Source organism: Amblyraja radiata, chromosome 33 (genome assembly GCF_010909765.2).
Source record: "Amblyraja radiata isolate CabotCenter1 chromosome 33, sAmbRad1.1.pri, whole genome shotgun sequence".
NCBI classification, from domain to species: domain Eukaryota; kingdom Metazoa; phylum Chordata; class Chondrichthyes; order Rajiformes; family Rajidae; genus Amblyraja; species Amblyraja radiata.
The window spans coordinates 52,230-78,180 of record NC_045988.1 but is presented as its reverse complement, the minus strand read 5'-3'; the positions used below and the strand labels follow the sequence as shown (position 1 = coordinate 78,180).

Here is a 25,951-nt window from a genome sequence, read left to right as displayed (position 1 = left end):
TTCTATTACAAATCTCAAATTGCGGAGTACAGAGGCAAATAAATAAATGATGGGTCTTTATCCCAAACATTATGGGCACTGTAAATCCATACAACCACCACACTATGTTAATAAGATTTCTAGGGTTTTTTAAAATATACAAAATACCCTCCAAATGCGGAATAATAATGTTCAATAATTAGTTACAGATATATGCATAAAACCATCATCCACAGCTAAGTGAATTTGGCGAGACCCTGTGAATAATCAAATCAAAGTAGGAATACAGGTTAAATTGAGGCCACCTACTGTCCAGAATGTGCTCAGTTCACATGAGTTTCTTCCAGGTCTTTTAAGCACATTAGAAACCTAAACATGGTACAGTTAAAGATTACATGACTTTATCCTCCTCCGCATCAAAAGTAACTATCTCAGAATTAGAATCAATTGAAATTCCCAATAAGCAAGGCAAGAAAATTCAACCCATGTCACAGAAACAGCTGTGATTTCAAAATATGGTTCTAATTCTCGTTAACCCAATTATGTCACCAATTCAAATTATATCAAAGGCTGGAGATATGGAACAGTCTCCAATTGTTTTAAACATAGTAGAAAATTGATCATAATTGCTGGATAAGCAAATGTTTTTAAATCTTTGACATGCTATTCAAATAATAAGTGAAGCAAAATCTAGTTACACACCTAGTCGCCTAAAACTTGGCACAAAGTCTACGAAGGTTGCAGCTCCATTGCACAAAGGACTTGGAAGCCGATACTGGAATTGGTGTCCAAGCGTGATCAAATGGTGAGCAATGTACATGCAATTGTTGTGGTGTATAGCAGCTAGCTGGGGCAACTTCTGCAGAGTCTCCCTATTTGAAAATAAGAATGGATGAATTAGAATCTACCATAATGTATCTTCCTGAAACTACACAACAATGTAGGTATTTAATAAATATCAAAAGCCATTTTAAAATAACAGTGAAAGATAAAAAGATTAAGTGCAGTTCCAATCCGAAACATCACCTATCCATGTTCTGCAGGGATGCTACCTGACCCACTGAGTGGTCTATCTTTGTGCAAATGGGGTTTTGTTACTGCTGACATTAACACAACAGTAACAAGCAGCAAGAAAATACATGCTTTACCCAACTAATTGCCAAGATTAGGGAACATAAATTTAACCCATAAGAGCACTTTCCTCAAGTTTAGAAAGTGACTTCATGAAAGCTAAATATTTGACTGGATAAATGCATGCAGATCATTTCTCCTGTCTGCCATGTCTGGGGTTGGAACTGTAATTAGGTCAATATATTTGTGGGTATTTGGTCATTACGCAGATGCAAGGAAGAGACTGGCAAATTTCTGGGCACTAAAGGCATCAGTAATACAGGTAGATGGAGTGGAGGTAAATTGGCCACAATCTTACTGTGGTTGTAAAAAACACATTCAATTGTTTATTATTTCTTACATTCAACAGTGAATGATTTGATTACCTTGCCAAATAGGTGGAATATGTTAATCACCAACTCTTGCACTACCGTACAATCAAATGTAATGAATCAATTCAAAAATGGTAATGGAATTAAAAACAAACTTAAAAATGTCAAACTTACTTGTGATATGTCGGAACAACATCGTAGAACAAGTGGAACATGTTTCTAACAGTGTAGAACAACTGCACAGCGCTGAAAAAGCAAATAAAGTATAAATCAGCTGCTCAAAGATGAAATTCAAAAGGTTATTGAAACAGTGCATTGGCTGCCTAAATCATCCTGGTATTTCCTTGAGTGAAAAAATTGAAGAGTAAACTTGAGCGTGGCTGCTTAGTCAGAGCCCAAGTCTGACCATGCCAAGGTTCAGGTTGGCTATCAAAAAAATCTCAAACTCAGGTCAGATTTCACTGAGCCAGAACTTTAAACAAAATCACTTCATTGTTCGGTGTTACCATAGAAAATTTACAACACAAAGGGCCATTTAGCCCACTACGCGTAGGAGAAGGATGCAATTTGAGAAGAAGGTTAAATCGGAAATGTCAGTGATGCAGTTGAACAAAGGGGACTATGAAGGCATGAGAGAGGAGCTGGCCAAGGTAGACTGGAAAGGGATCCTAGCAGGAATGACAGTGGAACAGCAATGGCAGGAATTTCTGGGCATAATCCGGAAGACACAGGATAATTTCATTCCAAAAAGTTAGAAAGATTCTAAGGGGAGTAGGAGGCAACCGTGGCTGACAAGAGAAGTTAGAGATAGAATAAAACTAAAAGAAAAGATGTATAACACAGCAAAGAGTAGCCGGAAGCCAGAGGATCGGGAAACTTTCAAAGGACAACAGAAGGAAACAAAACTGGCAATACGGTCTGAAAAGATGAAGTACGAGGGGAAGCTGGCCAGGAATGTAAAGAAGGACAGTAAAAGCTTCTTTAGATATGTTAAGGGAGAAAGAATAGCGGTCAAATGTAGGTCCCTTGAAGGCAGACATGGGTGAAATTATTATGGGTAACAAGGAAATGGCAGAAGAGTTGAACAGGTACTTCGGATCAGTCTTCACTAAGGAAGACACAAATAATCTCCCAGATGTACTGGAGGACAGAGGATCTAACAGGTTAGAGGAACTGAAAGTAATTTTCATTAGACGAGAAATAGTATTGGGTAGGCTAATGGGACTGAAGGATGATAAATTTTACATTTGTTCCCTACAACAAAATAATAAGGAATAATCATAATATTAGGGCTGTATCATGTACGAGTGATATCAGAAAATACTATTCCCCCAAAGAGAGTAACAAAAACCTGAACTTTTTCCCATGAAGCCACGATTTTGAAGCTCAGATGAAATATTAAAATGCAACATAAAGTAATCAGATATTTTGCTAACCAATCAGTTCCTTCCTAAACATGTTGCCCACTCCACTGCGAAATCTCCTCAAGGTATGACTACTTTGAAGAAATTCTCTTCCCCTCTCCAACGAGAGTTCCTCATCTCAATACATCAGTGTCTATATCTCTCGTTTCCCTTTCCCAGACTAGTCTGAAGAAGGCTCGAGCTGAAACGTCACCCATCCTTCTCTCCAGAGATGCTGCCTGTCCCGCTGAGTTATTCCAGCATTTTATGTCTATCAAAAACTGGGGAAATGATTTGAAATGCTGAGCATTAATGACCTAACAAAATGCTGGAACATCCTTGAGGAACTCAAATACTACAAAATTTACTGGATGCGATGAAGTTGACCATAAATTTCATTGACTGCTTGATCACACTACTTTTGAAGTCTGAAAAACAGATTTCCTTAGATTAATTTTACCCAATTTTTATGCTGCACCAACCCCCCGGCATCTTATGAATAGAATTTTGAATGAAGCATCTTGGTTCCAAATGGTAAGAATTTATTGGAAATGCCACAGTACTCTAGACTGGAGCTTGGTACCTCCTTGTTGCCAACAATGTAGCAGGTGTACCAATTTTCCAAGAAATCAAAATCTCTAATTGTCATTTTGAACCACAGGTTTAAGACTTCAAACAAAGATACGTTCACTGGTAACATTTTCCAAGGCCACGAATGGTTAATACTTAATTAAACTATTCTTTGAAGTGATATTAACTAGTTTAATTGAATTAATATCACAATCCTCTTTGGTGCCATTTTGCCATCCACTTTTATTTTGTAGTCTATCAAATATTCATCCACGATCCATGTAAAATAGTTTTGTGTGATTCATAAACAAGAACATCCCTCTTTACTTCACCCACTTGCAGTCTCTCCATTTGGCAAACCTGCCTTTTGATTTCTCTTCATGAAGTGTATGACCTCACACTTCCCTAGATTAAACTCTACTTGCCAGTCCTTTGCCCACTCATTCTTCAATAACCCCATGGCCGATTTACGCTATCATTACATGCCCTTCTACTTATTTTCCTTTCATCAGCAAATTTGAAAACCTTACATACTGTTCCTGCCTGCAGGTCATTAATCCTATCACCGATGAGCATTTCTGACATTAATGAACAAATTTGTAGATGACACAAAGCTGGGTGGCAGTGTGAACTGTGAGGAGGATGCTATGAGAATGCAGGGTGACTTGCACAGATTGGGTGAGTGGGCAGATGCAGTTTAATGTGGATAAATGTGAGGTTATCCACTTTGGTAGCAGATTATTATCTAAATGGTGTCAAGTTGGGAAAAGGGGAAGTACAACAGGATCTGGGGGTTCTTGTTCATCAGTCAATGAAAGTAAGCATGCAGGTACAGCAGGCAGTGAAGAAAGCGAATGGCATGTTGGCCTTCATAACAAGAGGAGTTGAGTATAGGAGCAAAGAGATCCTTCTGCAGTTGTACAGGGCCCTAGTGAGACCACACCTGGAGTATTGTGGCAGTTTTGAGGTAGGACATTCTTGCTATTGAGGGAGTGCAGCGTAGGTTTACATGGTTAATTCCCGGGATGGCGGGACTGTCATATGCTGAGAGAATGGAGCGGCTGGGCTTGTACACTCTGAAATTTAGAAGGAGAGAGGATCTTATTGAAACATGTAAGATTATTAAGTGTTTGGACATGCTAGAGGCAGGAAACATGTTCCCGATGTTGGGGCAGTCCAGAACCAGGGGCCACAGTTTAAGAATAAGGGGTAAGCCATTTAGAACAGAGATGAGGAAACACTTTTTCACACAGAGTTGTGAGCCTGTGGAATTCTCTGCCTCAGAAGGCTGTTGGAGGCCAGTTCTCTGGGTGCTTTCAAGAGAGATCAAGAGAGGGCTCTTAAAGATAGCAGAGTCAGGGGATAGGGCGGGAACAGGGTACTGATTGGGGATGATCAGCCATGATCACATTGAATGGTGGTGCTGGCTCGAAGGGCCGAATGGACCACTCCTGCACCTATTGTCTATTGAACGTAACCAGGAAATTATAATGTGCAACAAGAGCTCCATTCACTCCAGAATCTATCATGCAACAAAACACAGAATTACTTGCCATTCAGGTGTAGCACTTGTTGCCTCTGAAAGTGTCTGATAAGCCAGTTCCATCAATGTCTGAACAGATTGACTGATGCGGCAGGTAGGCAAACACATTGTTCGACTGCTGAGTTGCTTCCCGCTCCCCAGGGTCACCATGTCTCTCGGAACAATGTTGGAAATCACGGGCACTTTTACTTTACTGACTAATCCTAGACTGGGAAGCTTTGGAATGGAGATCCTGGAATCAGCTGAAATCTAAAGGTTAAGAGATTTTTTTTTTAAACCTTTTCACAAAACTTGGTTACAAATAAAAATGTAGACAAGCAAAAACTGGAACAACAAGGGCACATCCACAGGACAAAGCACTTTATTCAGTTAAATTTACAACAGTTGGGAACTTCCTGGTGGATCCATAAATTGTTTCCAAAATTGTCCCTTATTGTCCATTTGTCATCTATTAATATACACTGTTCTAAAATAATAACAAAATTATTAGTTGCCCATTCTTTCCCAATGCCACCAGACCCGTAAACCAATCACTTGGTACATGAATAGGAAAGGTTTGGACAGATAGGGGGGGGGCAAACGTAGGCAGGTGGGACACGGGGCATCCTGGCCAGCATGGGCAAGTTGCCATGCTCTACGGCAATGAGCACTTTTGCACTGCCTTCCAGAGTGCTTCTGCATATTCTTAACACTACCACATTTGGCAATTCCATTACTGTATTTCAATCTTTTTTACTACTACTTTGGATAGCACTACAATCTTGCACCATTCTGCTGTTTTGCATCAATATTTATGAATCATTACTGTATGAATAATGTTCATCTGTGAACAGGAATTTCTTTGAACCCTCACCCTGGTGTATTTGTCAATAAACTGATTTGATCCCTCCCACGTGTGCTGGGGCTGTGCAAGCATTACTAATTCACCTGAACGGTGTTGTGGATTTCAGATGTCATCAGGTTTCTGGCAGTCACAATCACATCTTGACACTTCTTACTGGCAAAATGAACATTAACATTTCTTGCATATTTCAATAGGTCCGTGGAATGGTTCTGCAAAAACTGCATCTCTTTGAGTTTTTCCTCAAATTTATCTGTGGCTTTTATCACCTGGAAGGGAAAAACAAAAACAGAACGTTAGTTCTTATCTGCAAAACAAAATTCCCGTCCTCATTTGCATTCCTGTAAACAATCACCATTCAATCACAAACTCAATTTTTGTAAGAAACTCGAAACTCGTGGACCTGTTGGGTCGCCAGTCAAGTACACTACCACCGTCGCAGAGCTGGCCGAGTCCAGAGCGGGTGGAGCTGTGGTGGACGCTGCTGCGGCCCGACCTCCGGAGATTCGGTGGCTGCAACTGCGGGTTTGGCGGACGGCAGCACCGGGAGCCCGCGGGTCCCTGGAGGGAGACCGCTTTTCAGGGCTCCCGCAACGGCGACTTCTCCCGCCCGAGTTGCGGGGTTGAAGAGCTCCTGGAGCGGGGCCTTGCACCATCGCCCCACGCGGCTTGGAATGGCCGCGGGACTGCGAGCGCACGCCGGGGGCTCTAACATCAAGAACCCGGTGTGCGACCTTGCATCACCCGGCGTGGCTTTAATGGCCGCGGGACAATCGCCATCGCCAGTCGGGGGCTTTGACTTTGACTCTAACATCGGGGGGGAGAGTGCAGTGGAGAGATACGTTTTTTTGGCCTTCCATCAATGTGATGGATGTTTATGTAAATTATGTTGTGTCTTGGGTCTATTTGTTTGTAATGTATGGCTGCAGAAACGACATTTCGTTTGGACCTCAAGGGGTCCAAATGACAATAAATTGAATTGAATTGAACAGAAGTACTAGATCAAAATGGTGATCTGAAAATGGCGCCGGGCCCGGCAACCCTCCCCCAACTGCACACGCACGGATACCGGGCCCGGCAACCCTCCCCCAACTGCGCACGCATGGATACCAGGCCCGGCAGCCCTCCCCCAGCTGTGTAGGTGCAGCTGACGGGCCAGGTAAGTGGGTGCGCACTGCACAAATTTGTCCCGGTCACAGTATAAAGTTAAAGTTTATTAAGCGAATTACTTTGTAAAATAGAAGTTGATATTGCACACTGCAGGCGAATGGTGAGTAAGGCGCCTCTAAAATTGTTGCGCTATCGTGTATCGTTGTGGCTATATTTCAGGAACATACATACAAGATGAGACTTTTAGTTTTTTATATACATGTATATATATATATATGTGTGTGTGTGTGTGTGTGTGTGTGTGTATATGTGTATGTATATATGTGTATGTATGTATGTATATGTATACATACATTCACATATACTAGACCAAGTAGGACCCGTTGGGCCCCGTTCCCCTAATGCAATAATCCACCACTCACCCATTTCCCTCACACAACCAGTTTCCACCAATGCAATATTCCATCACTCACCCACAGCCCCGACAGGAGGCCTGGTCCCCCAATGTAACCCTTCCCCTAACACAGTATACCACCACTCACCTGCCTCCCCCAGCACTTTCAATTCCAATTCCACTTCCCCTGGCCCCTCCCCCTCCGGTTCAATCACTTGCTGCCAGGACCATGACTAAATGTTCTATGAAGGCAACATTGTTGCAAATGTCAGGTGGAGGACTGTGAGATCCCAGTGTGACATCATAGCTGCAACTGCCACGCACAGACAGACAGACGTCCAAACAAGACGAGACTTTTAGTAATATGCTAGACCAAATGGGACCCGTTGGGTCCCGTCCCCTCAACTCGTGGTTGCAGGGGGGGGGGGGGCGGCATTCGGCGTCACACACACACACTAACCACCCCCCCAAACTCACGCATAACCCCCAACTGCACAGGCGCGGCTAGAGAGGGAGGAGGGGTGGAAAGGGAGGGGGAGGGGGAATAGAGAGGGAGAGAGAGGGGGGGTAGAGATTGAGTTGGGGGGGCGCGTTGTCACAGGGGAGGTCTGGTTCCCAAACGCAATACTCCACCACTCAATCATAGGTCCCAATATTCACTACTCCATAGAGAGGGAGGGAGGGGGCAGAGAGAGAGGGAGGGAGGGGGGGCAGAGAGGGAGGGAGGGGGGGCAGAGAGGGGGGGCAGAGAGGGGCAGAGAGGGAGGGAGGGAGGGGGGGCAGAGAGGGAGGGGGGGGCATATGTACACACGTGCATATGTATACACGGACAGATAGATACACAGACAGACCCCAATGGCAAGCAAGAGTGCATAAGAGACATGGTCATCGCTCTAGCTAATCTAGCAAGCACAACCCTGGTCTATTATTTTACCAATTTTATACAAACTGCACTTTCCCCAATTCAGCTTTTAATCCATCTGTCAAAGGAAATAGGTCCTTCCCATTTTGGCTAACTGCCTTTTAATCTTCTACACCAAGTAATTTCCCCTTCTGCCTCAAGAAGAAATTAACCCTATCATGGGTAACCTTTCCTCACTGGGCATCTTATTCATAAACCTGGAAACAACCATGTACAAATTTATCTAAGCTCTCCAGTGCAATGACATATTTTCTGCAATGTAATAATGAGAGCCATGACCCGGCATGCAAGCTGCAACCTCATCAGTGTTGCATCAAGCTCCAACATCACCACCCTGTTATTATATTGTATGCTTGTTATTATATTGTATGCTTCAGGTAATAAAGGCCTTTTTAAAGTCACCTTATTGATCTATTCTGGTACTTCAAGGATGGTTCAACATATATCCTTAGGTGCCTCTTCTTCAGCACCTGACCCATGATGCATACTATTTTCTTTGTGCACCCGACTCTCTGGATTGAATTACATTTTACAACCCAACAGTCACCTGTTTCCGCCTACAATCTAAAGTCATCTTCCAAACCGTCATTCACTATCTCAATTTTGTGACGGAAAACTGAATGCTAATTAGGAATGTGCAATGGAAAATACACCGTTCGACAATTAAAGGTTCTCGTTCACACACACATTACGTAAAGTGTCCATACCTCTTCATACAGCTCTAACTGGCTGCTGTTTGCTGGTATAGAAAATACCAAACAGTTCTTAATAATGATTTCTGATAATTCCTCCCAGATCATGCCTCCCAGCAACTCTGCTAGGTTTATATCCTGCTTTTCTTTACGGTCCACAGAGACCCAGAGCGGAATATCTGCCATAACACCAAAAAGAAAGACAATTAAATTTTACATACCCAGCAATTTGTCTTTAACTTAATTATGCTTGGAAACTAATTTCAGAACGGCATAATTACAAGACAATGCAGCGAGGGAAAGGGACAAAATAAAAGTCTACATACGAAGCAAATGTTGGTACAGGAACTCCAAGACGGTTGTGATCTTCAGGTAAACCTTTGCTGGTAACTCATGTTCACATTTGCTTTTAACTGCGCTGAACCTTAAAACGGCATCATTAGCCCGAAGTTCAATCTCAACATCAAGGGACGGCTCGACAACCAGTGGTTTCAAAATATATTTCAACAAGATCTGACCTGCAGAGTTTGGACATGGCCATTAAGCAGTAAAGAGGACCAAGAGCAAAACAAGTAAAGACAATCATTTTGTTTCAAAATGTCATTTGTGTACTATCAATTCCTCCCAAACTTGCACTCAGACGAAGACACAAATAATTGATAAATATGTCAACCTCTTCTCGTAGAAACAGCTCCTGTGACCTAAACAATATAAAAACCAATGTCTGTAAATTGATACGCTGAACTTTTTTTACACGCACATTAAACCAAGTTTTAGAATAAAATGTAAAAGGTCAGAAGTCATTAAAGTATTAGCAACTTAATTGGAACATGCTGCATTGACAAAGAAGGCAGAGCAGTGAAATACATAATTTACTGTGTTCCAAAATTCAAACTTTCCTGAGAAGAAACTGGGGGGGAGGAGATGTAACAGGTAAGTGACCAATGCCTCAGAACAAGAGTAGCTTTTATTTATTTCCCGACAATGATTATGTATCTTTGTAAGTTTCTACCCAAGGGTGCCATGCATGTCTGCAGTAGAACAATTTAAGGCTTTTCATTAGGTCTTTGGACTTTAAAGGAACTGAGAATTGCAATGCTCTCAAATTAAGCTCTGTGGCCAGCCTCTGTTATTTGTTGTGATCTTAAGCTACAGATTTAATAAGTTTTGAATATTGTACAATAAAGTCTTTGAAGATTAGACATGCCAATTGCTAAAGATTCTTCAGCGAGTTGAAGATTATAATTGCAGGTCCAAGGACTAATTAAAAGTGGTTAAAATGTGTGGGAAAAAACTGCAGATGCTGGTTTAAATCCAAGGTAGACATAAAATGCTGGAATAACTCAGCGGGACAGGCAGAATCTCTGGAGAGAAGGAATGTGACATTTTGGGTTGAGACCCTTAGGTTCAATATTGAAAATCTGGAGAAAATACATTTTAAACTAAGTGAAATTTAAGTTTCTAATTTCCATTTTATTCTTCTCATAGTGCAAGACGCAAAAATCATATTCTACCAATACACGCTGCAGTACCTTGAAAGATGTTCATCCAGTTGATAAAAAAATGCTATAGTGACTTGCTGTAGAAACTTGATGATGCTCACCAAGTCCTGGCAGCAGAAAATCAGTAATCATTAAGTGTAAATTACTTACTAAAGAATTTCAGTTTTCTGTTCAGTTCACCAAGAATAGCGAATCCTTGAAGTATTGATAAAAGCAGTGTCTCAAGATCACTCTTCCTCCTTGATGTCATGTTGCATAAGCGTAGCTCAGTTTTCAAAGTCCATCTGAACAAATCCTCAGCTGCAGGAAAACAAGTGATTAGTTCCTACACCTGTGTCACCTATTCTCTAGTATTCAATACCAGGAATTACTTCTTCAGTGGATACATACAAGAAAAGTAATGGAATTGGTTTACAAGCTCCCTCGATATGGATTAAAGGGCTTGTCCCACCAGCATTCGATTGCATGCGTCTAGCGCGACCAAACGTGGTCGCTTGAGGTGTACGGCCTCTCGGGGCTGGTCCCACTTCGATCGGCGGAGACTTTAGGAGTTGTGGTGGGCTGGTCCCGACATCGTGCAGGGCTGCAAGAATCTTGCACTGTTCGAAAATCCCGCGCGTCAACGGCCTGTCGGCTCCCAGCCGCATTGAGGCCGTACGCAACTTCTCGACGGGGGTACGCAGCATCGCGACGTCGTACGCAGCATCTTGACGGCGTACGCCTAGCGTTGCGCGATGACGTCACCGCCCAACGCTGTGCAGTCGGCCCGCCTCCTGCCCAGCTGATTGGTGAGTTTGACGTAAATTACATCACGCGCGAACTTTGCGCCTACTAACTCCGCTTCCGTTTGGTCACCCTAGACGCATGCAATCGCATGCTGGTGGGACAGGCCCTTAGCTGATGTCCCTGTCCCACTTAGGAAACTCTTTAGACGGCTGTCAGCGACTAGTTTTAATGGAAATCACCTACGACACATGGCAACAATTTACGACAACACCTAGGTCAGCAAAAATTGTCACCACTGTTGCCGAAATTTTTTCAAAATGTTGGAAATTTTGCAGCAGTCACCTGTAGTTGCCCAAGTGGGACAGGCCCATGAGTAAAATATATTGCAACTTTCCCCTGCAACCGCAGGAGATGCAACACCTGTCTCTTTACCTCCCCCCCTCGAATCCATCCAAAGACCCCGACAGCCTTTTCAGGTGAGGCAAAGGTTCACTTGCACCTCTTCCAACCTCATCTACTATATCCGCTGTTGCAGGTGTCAATGTCTGTACATTGGCGAGACCAACCGCAGGCTGGGAGATAGTTTCGCTGAACACCTCCGCTCAGTGCACCTAAACCGACCTGATCTCCCAGTTGCTCAGCACTTTAACTCCCCCTCCTATTCCCATACTAGCCTTCTGTCCTATTGTCAGAGGGAGGCCCAGTGCAAATTGAAGGAACAGCACCTCATATTTCGCTTGGGTATCTTACACCACAGCGGTATGACCATTGACTTCTCTAACTTCAAATAGCACTTGCTTTCCCTCTCTCCATCCCCTCCCCTTCTCAGTTTTCCCACCAGTCTTACTGTCTCTGACTACATTCTATCTCTGTCCCACACACTCCCCTGACATCAGTCTGAAGAAGAGTCTCGATCCATAATGTCACCCATTTCTTCTCTCCAGAGATGCTGCCTGTCCCGCTGAGTTACTCCAGCATTTTGTGTCTACCTTTGATATATCTGCAGTTCTTTCCTATACACAAATTGCAACCTTCTGTTTCCCCAGATTCATAAATGGTATTTGAAACATAGAAAATAAGTGCAGGAGGCCATTCGGCCCTTCGAGCCAGCACCGCCATTCATTGTGATCATGGCTGATCGTCCCCTATCAATAACCCGTGACTGCCTTCTCCCCATATCCCTTGACTCCACTAGCCCCATCTAACTCTCTCAAATCCATCCAGTGACTTGGCCTCCACTGCCCTCTGTGTCAGGGAATTCCATAAATTCACAACTCTCTGGGTGAAAAAGTTTTTTCTCACCACAGTCTTAAATGACCTCCCTTTTATACTAATACTGTGGCCCCTGGTTCTGGACTCGCCCAACATTGGGAACATTTTTCCTGCATCTAGCTTGTCCAGTCCTTTTATGATTTTATATGTTTCTATAAGATCCCCTCTCATCTTTCTAAACTCTAGTGAATACAAGCCTAGTCTTTTCAATCTTTCCTCATATGACAGTCCTGCCAACCCAGGGATCAATCTCATGAACCTACGCTGCACTGCCTCAATCACAAGGATGTCCTTCCTCAAATTAGGAGACCAAAACTGTACACAATTCTCCAGATGTGGTCTCACCAGAGCCCTATACAAATGCAGAAGAATCTCTTCACTCCTATACTGAAATCCTCTTGTTATGAAGGCCAACAGTCCATTAGCTTTCTTCACTGCCTGCTGTACCTGTAAGCCAACTTTCAGTGACTGGTGTACAAGGACGCCCAGGTCTCGCTGCACCTCCCCCTTACCTGCCTACCTCTCCTCCATATTCACCGATCCCTGCCTAAACCACAGAACCCTCTTCTCCACAGTGGGCAACCTCCTCAAGCCTCGAGCCAACACTCTCCCTACCTCTACTCCGGATCTCTGCAACTCATTCCTCCACTTTTTCGCTGATAAAATCAGCACCATCTATCAATCTTTATCCCCTGTACCCGACTCCCCAGCATCTACTGCACCACCTACCAAGGCCCCTCCTTTCAACATCTCCACTGACCTCCTTACCCCTCCTCCACACTGCTTCCTCTCCCAGTTTGACCTGGTCACCCCTATTGAAATCTCCAAACTCATCAGCTCTTCCAAACCCACTACCTGCTCCCTCGACCCTCTCCCCACTCCCCTGTTGAAGTCCTGCCTCCCCGTTCTCTGCCCCTACCTCACTAATCTCTTCAACTCCTCATTGTCCCAAGGAATTGTCCCCTCCGCTTTCAAAACTGCTGCCGTTACACCAATCTTAAAGAAACCTGGTCTTGATCCCTCCTCTCTCATTCACTACCGCCCAATCTCAAACCTCCCCTTTCTTTCAAAAACCCTGGAGCGTATCGTTGCGTCGCAACTTCATTCCCACCTCCTTGCGTATAACCTACTTGAACCCCTCCAATCTGGCTTTCGCCCCCTCCATAGCACAGAAACTGCTCTCCTCAAAGTCCTCAACGACCTCCTCACCTCTGCTGACACTGGTTCCCTCAACATCCTCATCCTCCTCGACCTGAGCGCAGCCTTCGATACAGTGAACCATAACATCCTGCTCACCGGACTCAAAGACCTCGGCATTGAAGGCTCTGCACTCAGCTGGCTCCGTTCCTACCTTTCCAACAGATCCCACTTCATCTCTCTCCACAACCACACCTCTGCTACAGCCGCAGTCACTCAAGGCTCCGTACTCGGCCCCCTCCTCTTCATCATCTACATCCTCCCCCTTGGTCAGATACTCCGCCACTTCAATCTGGACTTCCAGTGTTACGCTGATGACACCCAGATTTACCTTGGCACCAAATCCCCCCACAACCCCCCCTCTCCCATATCAACTCCTGTTTGTCAGCTATAAAAACCTGGATGCAACATAATTTCCTCAAACTCAACAGCGATAAGACAGAATTCCTCCTCATAGGCTCCAAAGCCACACTCAGCAAAATCAATAACCCCACTCTCACCATCGACGGCACCACTGTCTCCCCATCTCCCCAGGCCCGCAACCTTGGCGTGATCTTTGATTCCACCCTCTCCCTTGAGCCTCACATCTGCCATGTCATTAAAACCTCCTTCTTTCATCTCCGCAACATCGCCAAACTCAGACCCTCTCTCACACCGCCTGCTGCTGAAAGACTCATCCATGCCTTCATCTCCTCCCGACTGGACTATTGCAACTCACTTCTCCTTGGCATCAGCTCCACCTACATCAACCGACTCCAACTGGTCCAGAACGCAGCCGCCCGACTCATCACCCACACCAAATCCTGGCATCACATCACTCCAGTCCTCAAAAAACTTCACTGGCTTCCCATCTCCCACCGGATCACCTACAAAATCCTGGTCCTCACCTACAAAGCCCTCCACCATCTGGCCCCCCCCATATCTCACTGACCTCCTCTCCCCCTACCAACCCTCACGGTCCCTCAGATCCACATCAGCCGGTCTCCTCTCCATCCACAAGTCCAACCTCCGCAGTTTTGAGGACAGAACCTTCTCCAGGGCAACTCCCAGGCTCTGGAACGCCCTCCCCCAACTGATCCGCAATTCCGTGTCCCTCACCATCTTCCAGTCCCGCCTCAAGACCCATCTCTTCACCTCTGCCTATCCTTAGCCCCACGTCCCCGTCCCTTTTCATCTGTGCATTAATTGCCTCATACTGTGTTTTGTATTGAATTCTGTCTTTACTTTGTGTACTAGTCATGTCTCTACTATTTATTTCATTCCCCTTACACGTTTTTCCTCTACATGCTCAATTTTTGTAAGGTGTCCTTGAGACTCTTGAAAGGCGCCCATAAATAAAATGTATTATTATTATTATTACCTAACCTAAACCCATTGAGATAATAATCTGCCCCCTTGATTTTGCCGCCAAAGTGGATAACCTCACATTTATCTGTATTGTACTGCATCTGCCACGCATCTGCCCACTCACTCAACCTGTCCAGGTCACACTGCAACCTCCTAACATCTTCTTCACAGTTCACATTGCCACCCAGCTTTGTGTCATCCGCAAACTTGCTAGAATGCTCCTAATTCCCTCTTCCAAATCATTAATATATATGGTAAACAGTTGCGGCCCCAGCATCGAGCCTTGCGGCACTCCACCCGCCACTGCCTGCCATTCTGAAAAGGACCCGTTCACTCCTACTCTTTGCTTCCGGTCTGCCAACCAATTTTCTATCCATGTCAACACCCTACCCCCAATACCATGGGCTCTAATTTTAGTGACCAGTCTCCCGTGCGGGACCTTATCAAAGGCTTTCTGAAAGTCTAGATACACTACATCCACTGGCACCCCTTCATCCATTTTACTTGTCACATCCTCAAAAAATTCCAGAAGATTAGTCAAGCATGATTTCCCTTTCATAAATCCATGTTGACTTGGACTAATCCTTTTACTGCTATCCAAATGCCCCATTATTACCTCTTTAATAATTGACTCCAGCATCTTTCCCACCACCGAAGTCAGGCTAACTGGTCTGTAATTCCCGTTTTCTCTCTCTCGCTCTTTTCTTGAAAAGTGGGATAACATTAACTATCCTCCAATCCACAGGAACTGATCCTGAATCTATTGAACATTGGAAAATGATCACCAATATGTCCACTATTTCTAGAGCCACCTCCCTGAGGACCCTGGGATGCAGACCATCAGGTCCAGGGGATTTATCATCCTTCAGTCCCATTAGCCTACCCAATACTATTTCTCATCTAATGAAAAATTCTCTCAGTTCCTCTACTCCCTTAGATCCTCTGTCCTCCAGTACATCTGGGAGATTGTTTGTGACTTCCTTAGTGAAGACAGATCCGAAGTACCTATTCAACTCTTCAGCCATTTCCTTGTTGCCCATAATAATTTCACCCGTGTCGGCCTTCAATGGACCCACATTTGACTTTGCTACTCTTTTTCCCTTAACATATCTAAAGAAGCTTTTACTGTTCTTCTTTATATTCCTGGCCAGCTTCCCTTCGTACTTCATCTTTTCAGCCCGTATTGCCCGTTTTGTTTTCTTCTGTTGTCCTATGAAAGTTTCCAAATCCTCTGGCTTCTGGCTACTCTTTGCTGTGTTATACATCTTTTCTTTTAGTTTTATTCTATCCCTAACTTCTCTTGTCAGCCACAGTTGCCTCCTATTGTGATGAAGGAGCTTTTATACAAAGGAGAAATAACCTTTCCCTTTAATACATAAAGACTAATGGAACTAGATAATGAATTACTCCCAACTAATCTGGATATTCAGACCTTAACGCTTGGCTTCAGTATTTCACCAGAAGTAAAACGTGTTCATTCACCTTTTGTTGGTGCTGGTGAAGGGGGAAGGTTCCATACTGCCAGCTGTTTCCACTCTTCCCCTAAATGATACAATAATTTCTCCTTCTGCACAATGAGCTCTGTGCCAAGTACTTGCAACATCTTCAGCTCAACACCCTTCCTTGATTTTAGTAGGTTAAGATTGTGCTGTGCCTTGCAAATAGAAGCAGAAAATCAAGACACTGTAAGACACTTTGCAAACTGTAATTTAATTTAGCAATCAGGAAATTCTTCAAACTCCATATTTTAAACTTGCCACAAGTGTCAGTTAAAATTTCAGATGCAGAAACAAGCAGCATCTTATCAGAATGTAGAGCATTATCCCTAAAAAATATTAAGCTTTTGATCAAATACATTGTGGGATATTTCTGAGCACAAAAGCTTGAAATGCATCTTTGTTAACATTCATCACACATCAAGGTAACTAGACAAAAATGATCTCAACAGGTTTGAGAAATGTGATGATCCCATTTGAAAGCAATTTTCTCTTAGTCATCAACCATCCACCCACTCCATCTCCAATTTCCTCTATCCGTTTGAGTTTAAAACACATCCTCAATCACATTATCTGTATTTGTGTTCATCGCCAGACAAATTAATTCACCATTAGTAGTCTGGCCTTCAGCTGTCCAGGCCCTTATACTCTGAAATAGCCTCCATAAAGTGCTTTATTTTCCTTATAAATCCATATTTAACTTAATCAAGAGCTTTGGAGTAGGTTTTTTCCCTTCAGTAATCAATGCTAGGACATTGGGTCTGATATACAAATGCAAGCAGCTTATGTTGTTTTAACAAAACCAATACAGCGCCACAAGAATTTTTCCTAAATGTTTAATTAACTTTTATAATACCTGAGCAGCAAGATTTATGGCTCCAAAGGAAGATGTTGATAGGCATGCTAACCTTATTGAGATGCTCTGCAGATTTGGTATAATTTTTTTCCAACAAAGCTTGCTGATGTGTTTCTAGGGCTGTATCAAACTGGAAAAAATAACAAATATTTTTTTTAAAGTCACAGATACTAATTCTAGCAGTCCCGAATATCTGCAAGTCGAAGAAAAATACTTCAAAGACAAATACAGTGCCCTCCATAATGTTTGGGACAAAGACCCGCCGTTTATTTATTTGCGTCTGTACAATAGACGATATGTGCAGGAGTAGGCCATTCGGCCCTTCGAGCCAGCACCGCCATTCAATGTGATCATGGCTGATCATCCCCAATCAGTACCCCGTTCCTGCCTTCTCCCCATATCCCCTGACTCCGCTATTTTTAAGAGCCCTATCTAGCTCTCTCTTGAAAGTATCCAGAGAACCTGCCTCCACTGCCCTCTGAGGCAGAGAATTCCACAGACTCACCACTTTCTGTGAGAAAGTGTTTCCTCGTCTCCGTTCTAAATGGCTTACTCCTTATTCTTAAACTGTGGTCCCTGGTTCTAGACTCCCCCAAAATCGGGAACATGTTTCCTGCCTCTAGCGTGTCCAAGCCCTTAACAATCTTACATGTTTCAATGAGATACCCTCTCATCCTTCTAAACTACAGAGTGTACAAGGCCAGCTGCTCCATTCTCTCAGCATATGACAGTCCCGCTATCCCGGGAATTAACCTTGTAAACCTACGCTGCACTCCCTCAATAGCAAGAATGTCCTTCCTCGAATTAGGGGACCAAATCTGCACACAATACCCCAGGTGTGGTGTCACTAGGGCTCTGTACAACTGCAGAAGGACCTCTCTGCTCCTATATTCGATTCCTCTTGTTATAAAGGCCAACATGCCATTTGCTTTCTTCACTGCCTGCTGTACCTGCATGCTTACTTTCATAGACTGATGTACAAGGACCCCCAGATCCCGTTGTACTTCCCCTTTTCCAAAAAAAATTGAGATTTGTAATAGAGGAAAAAAAATCCCATGTGGTTAAGTGCACATTGTCAGAATTTATTAAAGAGTATTTTATATACATTTTGGTTTCACATTGTAGAAATTACAGCTGTGTTTATATATAGCAAACTATCCAAGTCCTTCTGCATAGTCCCTGCTTTCTAACCCTCCACCTATTTTCATATTATCTGCAAACTTGGCCACAAAGCCTATCCCATTATCCAAATCATTATGAAGTTCGTAAGTGATAGGAACAGAATTAGGACATTCAGCCCATCATCTACTCCGCCATTCAATTATAGTTCATCTATCTCCCCATCTCAATCCCATCCCTTCCTCCATAACCCCTGACACCCGTACTAATCAAGAATCTATTTACCTGTGTTTAAAATATCCATTGACTTGGCCACAACAGCCTTCTGTGGCAATGAATTCAAGGGAAAATTTATAGACAACTAAATAAAATTTCAGAATGGGGAAAATAAGGAATCATTAAATATATTTACCTCATGTAATTGTGTTAACACACTCAATAAAACTGTACTTTTTTCCAACTGTTGTTTCAGTTCACTGAACTCAGTAACAGCAACACGGAGGTCTCTCTGCACCTGTTTAAAAAAAACATGCAAGATAATCACCAAAAACGCTGTACCTTAATCTAAAGGAAGTACATATTTCATATCTCGAGTTTTAGCTCAAAATAAAAAAATCATATTGATTTTGTACGATGCAAAACAAGCTATGTCAATAAGAGACAAAATTATGTTTTTTTGAAATATTTTGGTCAAGGAGCCTAGATAGAACCTGGCATAATCAACAAATGTAAAAACATCTAGAGAAAGTTTTAAACTCGTGTTTCCAATGCTTTTTAATTTATAAGGTAAATACATAGTGAAGGTTCTATTTAAAACTGTGAGGAAAAATAAATAGCACCAAAATTTTAGCAGCCGTTTGGCAGACCTGGTTTCTTCATGTGTATTTTGTTGGCAACAGCATAATCAACGGTTTTATAAAATAACATGGAATGGTCCACAAGAACTCTTGAATATTTTAAATGAATAAACATTATTATTTAAATAAAGTCAGTCATACTGCGCAGAAACAAGCCCTTCGGCCCAACATGTCCCAATTACACCAGTGACACCTGCCTACAATTGGCCCATATCCCTCCAAACCTGTCCTATCCATGTACCTGCCAAACGTCTCTTAACCATTGCAATAGCAGACTTGGTTTCAACTGCTTCAACTACCTCCCCTGGCAGCTTGTTCCATACACCCACCACCCTTTAGAGTCAGAGTCATATAGACCAACAATACACATCTGGGCAAGAGACTCTGTGTCCAGTCGATCTATTCCACTCGTGATTTTATACACCTCTGTGAGATCACTCCTCATCCTCCTACGCTCCAGGGAATAGGGTCCCAGCCTGCTCAAACTCTTCCTATAATTCAGACCCTCTAGTCCTGGCAACATCCTTGTAAATCTTCTCTGCACCCTTTCCAACTTAACAACATCTTTCCTATAACATGATGCTCAGAACTGAACTCAATATTCTAAATGCAGCCTCACCAACATCTTGTTGACCTCCCAACTTCTATATTCAATACTCCGACTAATACTTTGACCTGCTGTCAAACATTAACACTTAGTAATATAAGGGGGTTGCACATAAGGTCACTGGGTCATAGGGCTTGACGCACGGAGCCGCTCAATCCATCTGGAGGACATACGTAACTTCCGGTATATGTTGTGAATGCAAGAAACGCGTACTTTCCTACCTGTTAAAAACCGCCAAAATGTCTAATTTTTGCGCTGAAAAATATTGTGGAAGTCGGGGTAAGTGTGAGAGACATGTACCCAACTTCAGAATTCCAAAAGTGAAGCGAAATGAAGGTAAAGAGAAGCGAGAGCTGAAGGGACAACAGCAGCTAAAGTGCTTGGTAAACATTGGCTGTGCAGATGTCGGAATTGAAAATATTGGGAATTATCGCGTTTGCTCACTGCATTTCATCAATTAAGGCATTATTTGTGTTTTTTCTTGATTCCTTTGGTATCTAAAAAGTCTCAGAAGTGATAAATATGGCTGTAAATTTTTCTTCAGATGTGTTTTCATTTTGTATGCAAAAACCCACTTCAGAACCATGAGCGATTTAAAAAATTTACAGCCAGATTTATCACTTCTGAAACTTTTAGATGCCAAAGGAATCAACAAAAAACACAAATAATGCCATGCAGTGAGCAAACGGCCAATGTTCGCCAAGCACTCTGTCTGTTGTTGTCCCTTCAGCTCTCACTTCTATCTACCGTCATTTCTCCTCACTTGTGGAATTCTGAAGTAGGCTAAATGTCAAACATGCTTATCACGATTTCCATAATTATTTACAGCGCAAAAATTGACCATTTCGACGGGCTTTAACGGGCCCGCTACGCTGGAAACAATGGTAAGTACCTACCTGCAGTTCATCGCGTATACTCCATTTGGAGTAGCGTAGCAACAGTACGGGTCATGGGTCGTAACCCGACTGCCGTGAAACCTCCCTATTACAGCTCTGTGCATGCATCCATGTGCTGTCTTCCTCAATGCCCAAGCTCAGTACGACTTGCAGCATGCCAGTACAATTATGTCAGGAGCACTGTGAACGGGCACCCCCAAGACCAAAAATACATCCGGTAGTAATCCCTTGTCTTAATCGATGAGGCCTTGTTACAATCTGTCAATTCATTCAGCTGGATTGGTTTTTTCTAGTTACCTCATTTTCAATTTGTGACTTAAGGACATCAATCTCCATCGAGATTTCAACCACCTGATTTACCAAATCCTCTCCATTTTTTAAACTTGGGATGAACTCCTCATACTTCTTGTTTATTGTGTTGCAAACTTCACCCTAGGAAAAAATATACAATTCAGTTGAAAGTTTCAGTTATAACTTAATCCTCTTAAAAGCTCAACACCACCATAAATGAGCAAAAAGGCTTAAAACTGAAAAATACAAGCTTCATCTTGTCATCTTTGAAAAATGATAAACTGATGAAAAATGAAAATGAATAATGAAATAGTTAGAGCAATATCTTATTATTCAAGAAAATAATAAAATGCAACATGTGAAAGTGCAGCATACAGAATAAGCCAATATTTAAAGTTCTTGTTCCCTGTAGCCAACATTATTGCAAGAAATATAAACAAAGACATATGAAAGCTTAGATTCCATTTAAACTATTAGACAAAAATAAAGATTTAATCATCATATTTTGTGACATATTCAACAAAGCACCTAAAGCTGGATGTCTGTCATTGCTTATGATAATAATGGGTGTAATTTGAGTCAATGGATTAAGGAATGATTTGAATGCATTATATAAATAACATATTAATTTGCAGAACTCCAATGATACTGGTAATTATAGATACAAACAAGACTTCTACTATAAGAAAAAAATAAGGATGCTGAGGATACTAAAACCTTCTTCAATGCTAAAATTAATCTGAAGACGCGCCTCTCTCTCCCTCCCCTTAGTGCAATTAGACACACCTCTTGCAATAGTAGACGTGTTCTTTTTTTTCCCTCTCAATATCTTGTTTTATCCAAATAGTTTGTTTGACAATGTATACAGCTGTGATGTTGCTGTTGGCTGGGTTTTGTGGCTGGACCTCACCATACTTGTGCCTCTCAATAAACTAAATTTGAACTTGAATTCAACAATAATCCCCTCTACTCCCCTCCCTCCCTCCTCTCCTTCCCCACATTCCCCTGCCCCCCCCCCTCTTCAGCCCCACACTCCCCTCCCTCATCTCTTTCCTCAGCCCCACACTCCTTAGCCCCACACCCCAGCCCACACTCCCCTCTCCACTCCTTAGCCCCACACCCCTCCCCACACTCCTTAGCCCCACTCCTTAGCCCCACACTCCCCTCCCCACACTCCCCAGCCCACACTCCCCTCCCCACACTCCCCAGCCCACACTCCTTAGCCCCACACTACCCTCCCCACACACCCCTCCCCAGCCCACACTCCCCTCCCCACTCTCCCCAGCCCACACCCCTCCCCAGCCCCACTCCCCAGCCCACACTCCTTTGCCCCACACTCCCCTCCCCACACACCCCTCCCCAGCCCACACTCCCCTCCCCACTCTCCCCAGCCCACACCCCTCCCCAGCCCCACTCCCCAGCCCACTCCCCTCCCCACACTCCCCAGCCCCACTCCCCAGCCCACACCCCTCCCCAGCCCACACTCCCCTCCCCACACTCCCCTCCCCACACATTCCCCAGCCCCACACTCCCCTCCCCACACACTCCCCAGCCCCACACACCCCAGCCCCCTCACCTCGCTTCCTCCTCCACCGCCCTCTTACCCTGCTCTCCCCACCGCTCTCCCCCTCCCCGGATACGTTTGCGCGAGTGCAGGACTGGAGCCGCCAGGGCCTTTGGTGTTTTCACCTTGACTTCCTCCACACGACGAGCCAGGCGGCCGATCTTGGTGCCGATATCGTCTTTCTCCAGCTTTCCCGCCGACTCCAAAACCTCGGCCACGAACGACGACATTTTCCACCCTCCGCGCAAGGCACGGCGGGAAATGTAGTTTAGATCCGCCCACAACTCCCGTGAGCCTCCGGGCGCCCCAGCGCAAGGGACGGCGGGAAATGTAGGTCCCACTACCAAAGATCTTTGCCCACAACTACAAACCTGCACGTCTTTGGGATGTGGGAGGAAACCGGAGCACCCTGCCACTGCCCCAGAGACCTGGGTTCGATCCTGACTAAGGGTGCTGTCTGTGTGGAGTTTGCACGTTCTCCCTGTGACAGTACTTTTGATCAATATGGGTGCCAAAGGTTATGGGGTGAAGCCCGGAGAATGGGGTTAGGAGGGAGAGATAGATCAGCCATGATTGAATGGCGGAGTAGACCTGATGGGCCAAATGGCCTAATTCTGCTCCTATTTCCTCCACAGATGCTGCCTGACCCATTGAGTTCCTCCAGCACTGTGTTTTGTTCAGGATTCCAGCATCTGCAGTTCCTCTTGCCAACGCTGGAAAACCTGAAGTTTAGTCCAGTTGAGTCTAGTTTCTTATCGCGTGTACCGAGGGGCAGCGAAGAGCTTTTGTTGCGTGCTGCACTGCAGAGAGAACTGAAGGGGTTACTGTAATTCATGCTCCATCTCCCCCTCTTTCCCCCCCCCCCCCCCCCCCCCTCCCAAAAGAAAACCAAATTCTTGTTTCACCTCGGCAGGATTCAGTGCCTGCGCCCCAGTTACACCATAACCAGATTTCTTAGCTTTGGTGAGATGTATTGAGAGTCAAGAATTCCAGAGACACAAGATAAAAATATACCAATATACAAGATCATGGCTCTTTATTAGTGGCTTTTACAATGACCTTTGAAAAGGTGGGTGGGATTTGAGTCACCTGCTGCAAAAGAAAGGGAAGTGAGGACTTCAGAACAACCCCTTGGTTGGACAATAGACCCACTGGTCCTCATGACCCCAACAGGTTAAGTCTTGCTGTCTACCTTTGGAAGGGTACGTACCGAGTAACATCCTGCACCCTGGAAGAGCAGTGACCAGAGTGGTTACAGTGGGTTTCTGGTGACATCTGATCTCTCTCTTTGGAACAGGTTGCAGTCCGTAGTGCCGAGTCTTCAATGGGCTTCTGCTCGATTTTTCCCCCTGGCACTGTGCAGCAAAATGTTGGAGGTAGATCATCAGCCATGGACTTGAAGGGCAGGGCAACGCTGAAGATCTCAAAGGCCCATTGTTTCTCCAAATACTGAGCGATCCTGCACATACAAATAACAAGGGAAATGCAATGTTAGCATTCATTTCAAGACAACTGGAATATAAACTCAAAAAGCTGGCGTAACTCTAAAATATATAAAAAGAGATATAATGCTGAGGCTTTTGTTAGGCACTGGTCAGACCACATGTGGAATATTGTTGGCAGTTTTGGGACCCATATCTGAAGAGGGATACACTGGTATTAGAGAGGGTGCAGAGGAGGTTTATGAGAATGATTGGATTAACATATGATGAATGCTTGACGGCTCTGGACCTGTACTCGCTAGAGTTTAGAAGGATGACGGTGGGACCTCATTGAATAGTGAAAGGCTGGAAAGGGTGGATGTGAGAGGATGTTTTCACTAGTGGGAGAGAGTCTAGGACAAGAGGGCACAGCTTCAGAAATAAAGGATGTATCTTTAGAAAGGAGACAAGGAGGAATAAAATTAAAGAGAAGGCATATAACATTGCAAAGGTTAGTGGGGTAGCTGGAGAATTGGGAAGCTTTAAAAAAAACAACAGAAGGTAACTAAAGGTTGAGAGAGTGGGCTGAGAAGTGGCAGTTGGAATACAGCATAGCAAAATGTGTAGTCATGGATTTTGGTGGTATGAATAAAGGCGTAGACTATTTTCTAATTGGGGGGAGAATTCAGGATTTGGAGGTGCCAAAGGACTCCGGAGTGCTGCTGCAGAATTCCTAAAAAGTTAATTTGCAAATTGAATCAGTGGTAAGGAAGGTAAATGCAAAGCCGGCAGTTATTTTGAGAGGGCTGGAATACAAATACAGGGATGGAATGCTGAGGAGTTCCTAGGGCACTGGTCAGACCACATTTGGAATATTGTGAGCAGTTTTGGGCACCAAATCTCAGGAAGGATGTTTTGGTCCCGAGAACATTTACGAGAATGATCTCAGGAATGATTGGGTTAAGATATGATGGCGTTTGGTGGCACTGGGCCTGTATTTGCTGGAGTTTAGAAGGATGAGGGAGAAACTCATTGAAACTTACCGAATAGTAAAAGTGGATGTGGAGAGGATGTTTCCACCAGTCGGAGAGTCTTGGTCCAGAAGCCATAGCCTCAGAATAAAAGGACGTATCTTTAGAAAGATGAGAAGGAATTTCTTTAGTCAGAGGGTGGTGAAGCTGTGGAATTAATTGCCACAGACGGAGATGGAGGCCAAGTCAATGGATATTTTTGAGGCAGAGATTGACAGATATTTTATTAGTACGGGTATCGGGTTATGGGGCAAAGGCAGGAGAATGAGGTTGAGAGGGAAAGATAGATCAGCCCTGATTGAATGGCAGAGTAGACTTGATGGGCTGAATGGCTTTATTCTGCTCCTGTAACATGAATTTCCTTAGGGAGAGGGCGGTGAATCTGTGGAATTATTTGCCACTGACGGCAGTGGAGGCCAAGTCATTGGGAATTTTTAAAGCGGAGATTGACAGGTTCTTGATTAGTAAGGGGGTCAAAGGTTATGGGGAGAAGGCTGGAGAATGGGGTTGAGGGGGAAATATAGATCAGCAATGGTTGAATGGTGGAGTAGACTCGATGGGCTGAATGGCCTAATTTTGGTCCTATGACTAATGAACTTATGACAAGTGGCACTGGCAGAGCAGTTTGAAGAGCGACAGCTGTCTACATTGTTGGTGGCACAGGACCTGCTTCAGACAGTGAGAGATCGGGAGCCAGGAATATGCTGCCAGTGAGTGTTCTACAACTGTTTGTAAGATCTATCTCGTGGGGAATTGCAGAGGAAGGATACCCAAGTAAAGGTCTTACCTGAAGTCCTGAGCGATGCCCCATGCCTGGCACGGGAAGGCAGTTCAGCGGAGAAGCAGCTCAGTCTATTCCTAGTAGCACCACAT

The 25,951-nt window shown here is 44.0% G+C and overlaps 1 protein-coding gene across 7 annotated transcripts in view; it reads right to left on the bottom strand.

Moving 5' to 3' along the window:
- The window catches only part of zw10 (zw10 kinetochore protein), a 62,444-nt gene that overhangs the window by 12,927 nt on the left and 23,566 nt on the right, over positions 1-25,951 (bottom strand). The window contains exons 1-12 of one of the 7 annotated variants that reach the window (XM_033049932.1): positions 22,752-22,888; positions 21,069-21,203; positions 18,824-18,925; positions 17,345-17,422; positions 16,423-16,594; positions 10,549-10,698; positions 9,223-9,414; positions 8,912-9,078; positions 5,865-6,047; positions 4,948-5,186; positions 1,596-1,667; positions 682-851 (exon numbers count right to left, since the gene is read on the bottom strand). In XM_033049932.1, coding sequence (XP_032905823.1) covers positions 682-851; positions 1,596-1,667; positions 4,948-5,186; positions 5,865-6,047; positions 8,912-9,078; positions 9,223-9,414; positions 10,549-10,698; positions 16,423-16,594; positions 17,345-17,422; positions 18,824-18,925; positions 21,069-21,203; positions 22,752-22,856 — 1,765 coding nt within the window. In that variant the 5' untranslated portion in view covers positions 22,857-22,888. Of the gene's footprint in view, positions 1-681; positions 852-1,595; positions 1,668-4,947; positions 5,187-5,864; positions 6,048-8,911; positions 9,079-9,222; positions 9,415-10,548; positions 10,699-13,522; positions 13,526-16,422; positions 16,595-17,344; positions 17,423-18,823; positions 18,926-21,068; positions 21,204-21,848; positions 22,014-22,751; positions 22,889-25,951 lie in introns of those variants that run through there. The other 6 variants (XM_033049933.1, XM_033049935.1, XM_033049928.1 and 3 more) reach the window with 6 other exon arrangements.